A 7,809-nucleotide genomic window follows, 5' to 3' on the forward strand; every position below is an offset into this window, starting at 1 on the left:
AAACCAGCTGTGTTGTGCTCTTGCAAAGGTGCTGGTTATACTGTTTAGATGTACTTCCTCATCACTGAATGTATTACAACACTGTAATATAAATACCTTGATATTGTTATTATTTTGTCTTATTTCAGTTACCAAGATGTGGATGTAAACTTCATGTTGAAAACCAAACTTAAGGAAAAGCAGATGTGCTATTTAGAATGTACGTAAAAGCACAAATCACCCTAATAAAGAAGTAATCATGATGACATTATCCCAAAAATGATGTGGTGGTCTGAGGATGTGGTTGTACCATTGTAAATTCTGTTTGGGGTCTGGTGTGTTATCTGCTCTGAGAGGTGGGGACATCATTGTGTTCAGCTAATGAGACTACATTAAGCCCAGCCACCCCAGGGGGCGTGTAATCGTCTCAGCTATCCCCACGTAGGACAGGGCAGGGCACTGTTTACAAGTGCTGGGGCTAGCACCCAGGGCTGAGGCCAGGGTCTATGTGGTGTGTGCTCAGACACATGATTAGTACTGACTGGGTGCAGGAATAGAGGAGGGGGCAAGCCTGCTGAATAGAATTGGGAGAGGAGGGGAACACGGCTGTTACATAGAATAGTGTCTTAGCCTGACAGTGTATCTGATGGCAGCCTGCTGAGCCCATACAATACACTAGGAGTCTGAACAAAAGTCACCAGATTTCCACTCCACTCCCTCTCACACAGTTTTACGAAACAATGCAGCTCACAGCTCAAACCTCATCACAAGTTCCTATGATGAACCACTGTGAGGAAACTCACCTGTATCTCCACATGGGACTGTTTTATAAGAGCTTCGTCAACAAACATCCTCTTGTTAGAAATATTCTTTCTTATGTCTCCTTTTTGCAGTGACACATTTGTCATTGGAATTACTTGAATACACAGAGCTTCAAAGTATAGTTGGTGAAGATCATCCTAGGATGGGAACATTTTACTTTCAGTTCCACCACATACAAACGTAAGCCCTGCATGCAAACCACACTGACACAATACAAGATGGTCCCATTGGTGGTGATGATGATTATATCCAGGCATGGCTATCAGCCTCATGTCACTCCATCCAATGAGCTTCCTCGTTCTACTGTACTGTATGTCCTTGGTCCATTGAGGGACAGCATAGGCTCCAGCATATCCAACACGGGTTACAAAAGGGTTCTTCAGCTGTCCCATAAGAGAACCCTACTGAATTCCATGTAGAACCCTCTGTGGAAAGAGTTCTACATTGAACCCAAGCGAGTTCTACCTGGACCTTAAAGGGTTCTACCTGGAATCAAACAGGTTTCTTCAAGGGTTATCTTATGGGGACAGCTGAAGAACCTTTCTAGGTTGTAGATAGTGTACATCCACATCGAAGACAGTGTCATAGCAAGAATCTTTGTTCTGACCTATCCAATGAGCTTCCTCTTCCTACTGTACTGTACATCCTTGGTCCATCAAGGGACTGCATTGGCTCCAGCATGTCCTAGGTTCATCCACATCCAATACACTGTCATAGCGGGAATCCTTGTTCTTACATCCATGAAGAAGGTGACCCATTCCAGAGAAGGTGCTCTTCGGGTGAAGAGACTGTAGGGGAGACCCCTGGAGACCTCCAATGCTGATCTCTCCACCTGGGCCAATCCTGGCTCACTCCAAATCATACTGAAGACAGAGAGTGTCTCAGGAGTCTCTCAATATATGACTTCTGTCCAATACAATGGAACATTGTGATGGGGAATCTTCAGAGAACAATCCCCATTCAAACATTATAGTGACCATTCAGCAACATCACTGTCCCTAGCTGTTTGGATTTCAACACTCACAATGGCATGCATGAAACAATGCAATGATAGGCCTACTGTGTGTCAACTGCCATCCATTCATTTATTAAGAAACCAATGAGATTACACACATCTACCTGCAATTCATAACAAAATAATGGTTAAGAATATAATGAACATTTGGAACAACTATAAAAATAAATCACGTTTTTATTTTCTGACCAGTAAATGCCAAAGGTAAATAGATACCAGAGTTAAGGGGGGAAATAAGATACCTACTTTGAATGTCAAACATTATTTACAGAAATGTCAACCGAAACTAATATTTAAATGGTTTATGTGTTTTATTAGGCTAATATTAGGCTTCTAAAGTACGCTAATAAAAAATGTTTTTTTATTTTTATCATTTTGTATTTTTATTGGGCTAAATAACTTAATTTGATTCGTTTCATATGCAATGTCAAGCGCATAATCTTGATTAACGAATCCTGTGAGAGATCATGAATGCAGTATGTGACAAAATATTATTAACTTCTTTAACTATAGGGTTAGAGCAATTCGAACAAATAGGGCTATAGTCTACTAACACATATTTCGTGTTGCTATCAGCCTATGCTTTAATTGGAGCGCCTAAATTCGATTACTTCGTTCTGCTATCATTCGACTGTCTAATAAGCAAACATACGTTATATCGATTCACAAACATACACCTCAGGGCTCAAAGTTTTGTTGCGCCGACGCCCAGACTGATCTTTGACTTTGAAAAGTCTAAAAGAGGATCATCTAGAAGAAAAAGAAACCTTGATCACCCCGTTGTTGACTGAACCGAGGGAACATCAGAACTGACTCGTCTGTTTGATCAAGGTGTCAACTTCCATTACCTTTTTTTTTTTTTTACGGGGCCTGAAGACATATTCAGCAATTCATCTGTCACTGCAAAACACTGCAGGTGAAGGCCTAAATGAATGAAGACACTGCTGTGTCGTGTGTATTTTCACAATGCCTAGCCACAACAAAACATGACAGGTGGTGCAAACCAGAATGGATGACAGGCGTTCGCCTGTGTCTTGTTGATTCTACATCTGCATAAACTGCTGTAATGACACTAGCCTCTTGTTGAAGTTGATGGGATGTATAATCAGATGTGTAATCAACGAAAATAGAGTGGGATTATCATATGAAACCATGAGGAATTCTATAATGTTAGGCCTTTTTTGTAATAGACTGGTCATGCAAATTGCAAATCAAAAGGAATACACTGACTGAATTCAAAGGCTGCGCTTCACAGCCAGGGTTTGTTGACGCACTGAGGTCATTTTAATATCTACATTTGTGAGTTCATGAACAATATCACGAGTTGTGAAAATGAATGTTTATATGAAAACAAGCTCGCCCTAGCTCCCTGGGGGGTTGTACTGTCCCACACAACTCCAATAGATTTTCCTTCTTGACCTTTTAGGACTTCCTGTGCAAATCTTATCACTCTGAAAAACCTGACAAGGCAAAGGCAACACGAACATGGCCAAGATGTCAAAAAGGCCTGTTTAAAATAGGCTTCATATTTTTCTTACGTATATATTTTTACATACTGGATATTTCTTTGTGCTAACCAATGAAAACCCACAGAATGTCCAAGATGGCTTTAGCTCCATAGACTATTGTATTATAGGCCTACTGATGAATCGACTTGAAATAGGCCACTGTCACACACAAAGATAAGCTTGTCATGCGCCCTTATCAAACGTTTAGATATCTCTTTTGTTGGGGGTAAATATGTGTGTACATAATCCTATAATAAACCTGCCTTGATCACGTTTGTTTCAGTGTCCCCATAGGTGTAAAACGTGCTTTGAGAGAGACAGTGGACCTGATAAGTGAGGCTGCTGCCTACATACAGACTTGAAATCATTGGCCACTTTAATAAATGGATTACTAGTCACTTTAATAATGTTTACATATCTTGCAATATTCATCTCATATGTATATACTATATTTTATACCATGTATTGCTTCTTGCCTTTCCTGCCCGGTCTTCGCTCATCCATATATTTATATGTATATATTCTTAGTCCATCCCTTTACTTAGATTTGTGTGTATTAAGTAGTTGTCGTGGAAATGTTAGATTACTGTTAGATATTACTGCACTGTCGGAACTGGAAGCACAAGCATTTCGCTACACTCGCAATAACATCTGCTAACCAGGTGTATATAAGACCAATACAATTTGATTTGATTTGATTTGAGGGGCGGGCAATTGGCACGTGACTTAATGAGTAATAAATAACTAAATAATGAATAACGAAAGTTCTGCCAGAGAACTTTGATAGAGGATGGATGTCCAATTGATTTAATTGTATTTATAACACACAGAGGAAAGTGAAGTAAGGCCTCAATAGAAAAACGGAAAGATATTTGAAAAGGGGAATAAAGTAGGCATCCGATTCATTTGGCATAGGGCTAGGCATAGGAATTTGCCAGCTTCATGAAAGGTAAATCCATAATGGATACGTTGTTATTATTAGCCTTCAACTTCAAAGGGAAATACGGCCTATGTCACATTTGCCAAGATTGTCGTGATCCAATCGAGCAGTCATTGTACCGAATCATGAGAACATTTATCACGAATCATAAAAAAAAAAAGATATATATATATATAAATATTTTTGTTCTTCGATAGGCAAATAATAGACCTACATGTATTATTTTTATTTAACATTAAATGGCCATTTGATTGATTGATGATGGATTGAGCGAAGCATCAAGAACTATCACGGACTTGAGAGAACACCTTGATTTGACACCTTAAATCCACTCCTCCTGACCTACTATTGGTGGATAGACACCCGGGAACGCATATAGCCAATGTCCATCACTAGTGGAGTAGGAGAGTAACCTCAAAGCTACATCAAAGGTAAAAAAGATGCATAACTATGTACTTTGATCGGATCCCCCCACATTCCGATCTTTGCACAACGAAAGCCATGCTTGAAAGCGACGAGTTCTGCGGTACGTCTTCCCAGAGTGAGCAGATGTCCGAGGTGCAGTCCCTCGGCTCTGTCCCATCCTGTCATCTCTCGGTCAACTCCGACTCCAGCTGCTCTAGTCCTGAGCCGAAACCACTGGCAGAGCCACGGGTCAGAAGGCCGCTGAACGCCTTTATTATCTGGACCAAGGAGGAGCGCAGACGCCTTGCCAAACTCAACCCTGAACTAGAGAACAAAGAACTCAGCAAAATGCTCGGTAAGTTTTATTCACATAATTTCCATTTGAATTAAAAACCATTATGAGACTATTCATATTTCAACTATTACCAAAATCATTATTAGCCTATTAACCATTTGATGAGGGTAGACATGACAAGTTAGCTGAATGTAGCATGCATATTGTGTGTTTTGTGGTGTTTCTATACTAATAACTAATATGATTGTGTTGCTGCAGGTAAAACTTGGAAGGCCATGTCTCTGGCAGAGAAGCGGCCCTACATGCAGGAAGCAGAGTGCCTGAGAGTACAGCACACCATCGACCACCCCAAGTACAAGTACCGGCCCCGCAGGAAGAAGCAGCTGAAGAAGGGCCCCAAAGCCCTACCTGTGGAGGCCCTGGTCCCTCTCAACTACCTAATCCAGAACCAGTGCCATCAGCAGCAAGCCTACCCAAACCCAGCCATCTACCCAAACTCCCAGGCATACTTCTCCCATATGCCCGGGACCTACCCAAACAGGTCCAATTACCCAGACCCATCATCCACATTCCCTAACGAGCCTCAAGAATACTCTAACACAGGGACATACCCAGCAGAGCCTCATCCATACTACTCTACCCAGCATGGGCTGCAGCAGTGTGAGGCCCCCAGCCCAGCTTATGCTGTGTCTCATTGGGAGCAGGGGGACTTCATGGCCCAGGGCCTCCAGCTGTTCTCCTCCACTGACCTCTCTCTGGAGTTCTATCTGGAGCAGATTCACCTAGATATGCTGTATGATCTGGACCGCAGTGAGTTTGAACAGTACCTGAGCCCGCCCCCATGCAGGCCTGAGCCAATGGAGTACAGTTATCACCAGCAAGGCAGCCTACGGGAGGCCTGAATTATGTAATTTGCCATATATGGCAAAGATTTTAGCTATTTTTGTGTGTACAGTATAGATGGGTTGGCTGACAACGTCATGAAAATGAGGCACTCTCATCGATGAGGCAGAAGGCTGTGTTGTGTTATGATTCTGAACGATCAGATAGCTAGGAACCATGACAAGAAGCTGCCATGTGGGGAATCGTAGGTGGCTCGTTTCAGCTCGTTGTATCTTGTTATTGATACCATTTATTGTTTTGAGGGGTTTGGACTCATGTCATGTCTATGCTAATATGGCAAAAATTCTCTAGCTAGCTAACCATGTATTTGAGAGATAACAAGTGCTCATTGTGCAAAGGTTTTATGTTTTCAATAAACATTTGGAGACTAAATATAGTTTACATGTTGTCAGCAATCTAAGCCAACCCTGTCTGTTTTGCCCCATAGTTGTGCACGCTTCGGTTTAGTTGCTAAACAACCAACCTGTCTATGTCAACTCCAAAATGTATTCATTTAAATGATAGTTTTTTCCCAACTTATTTGATACTATTTAGAAGTATGGAAATGTTATTACATGTTTTAAAGATTACATTTTTTAGCATTGTTATTTATATTTTATATTTTGTTTTTGTCAAAATGTATTCTTATTGATGAATGTTTCCAACCCAGTATTTCTTATAAATAAATACATCTAAAATAACCTTACATTTGGATATCCTTACTCTTAAGTGAATGCTATACAATTAACAGATTAAAATGTGTGGGGCACTAAATTATACAACATTTCAACAGATTCATTTATAAAGAAAGCTATATTTTGATGGATGACTGGCAACAAATGATCTGGAATATTTATTACTTATGTCAACAAACTGGAGTGGACTGAGAGGCTGTTGGGTTTATTGCTTGCCCAGCCGTTGGCAGAAGCCAGGCTGTTGACATACTGTTTTATCTCTGGGCCTATGTCTTTCTTGACTGGGCGAGGGGAGGAAAATAGGGTGGGCGCCAGGGGCATAAACCTCCACACTTCCTGTTTCATTTTAAAACATCTCACAAAGGCTCTAAATTTATGCCAAATATCCACACATCTCCCGAATCATATGCCTCTGGCTGCCAAATGTTTATCCATTTATGAAAATGTTTCTCTCACTCTGCCCCAACCTGACTGGGCATAGGGCCAGGCAGGTTAGCTCCATCAGCCAATCAACGAATGCTACAATAAAACACATCACAAGTCCCCACTCCACACTCAAATTTACCAACACATATTTTTTTATGCATCCTTTATTGAGGGTTCACATGAGGAAGCATTGAATAATGACAGGGATGGTTATTAATTGTGGGGAAGGGGGAACCGCAAGATGGAGGCCAGGGGACTGAGGTCCAGCGACCTGCCCAGGGAGAGAGGGCTGATTAGGGGCCTAAAGAGCTGCTCCGCTCAGCACTTCCAGGCTATAACCCACAGATCCCTGAATGAATGGAAGAAATCTGACGTCAGGTCCATTCCCATGATACTCATGTAAAACCGCCAGACAGTGTGTGTTTATGTGTGACTGAGAGACACTATCTCTCTCACACATAAATACAACAACAAGCTCAATACACAGGATATTTTGAAGGTTTGAAATCTCTACTTTCCTCTCTCAATTCAATTCAATTCAAAGGGCTTTATTGGCATGGGAAACATATGTTTACATTGCCAAAGCAAGTGAAGTAGACAATAGACAAAAGTGAAATACACGATAAAAAATGAACAGTAAACATTACACTCATAAAAGTTTCAAAGGAATAGAGACATTTCAAATGTCATATTATGGCTATATACAGTATTGAAACAATGTGCAAGTACAAAAGGGAAAATAAATAAACATACATATGGGTTGTATTTACAGTGGTGTTTGTTCTTCAATGGTTAACCTCTTCTTGTGGCAACAGGTCACAAATCGTGCTGCTGGGATGGTA

General features: G+C 40.9%; 1 protein-coding gene across 1 annotated transcript; it reads left to right on the forward strand.

The window, feature by feature from the left end:
- The first annotated feature begins 4,703 nt into the window (after nucleotides 1–4,703).
- LOC106578720 (transcription factor Sox-17-beta.2) lies at nucleotides 4,704–5,942 on the forward strand. Its single transcript, XM_014157844.1, has 2 exons — nucleotides 4,704–5,024; nucleotides 5,223–5,942. Exons 1-2 carry the CDS (start codon nucleotides 4,715–4,717, stop codon nucleotides 5,864–5,866), a joined length of 954 nt encoding a protein of 317 aa, XP_014013319.1. The 5' UTR covers nucleotides 4,704–4,714; the 3' UTR covers nucleotides 5,867–5,942.
- The last annotated feature ends 1,867 nt before the right edge of the window (nucleotides 5,943–7,809 follow it).

Source organism: Salmo salar, chromosome ssa19 (assembly GCF_905237065.1).
Source record: "Salmo salar chromosome ssa19, Ssal_v3.1, whole genome shotgun sequence".
NCBI lineage: Eukaryota > Metazoa > Chordata > Actinopteri > Salmoniformes > Salmonidae > Salmo > Salmo salar.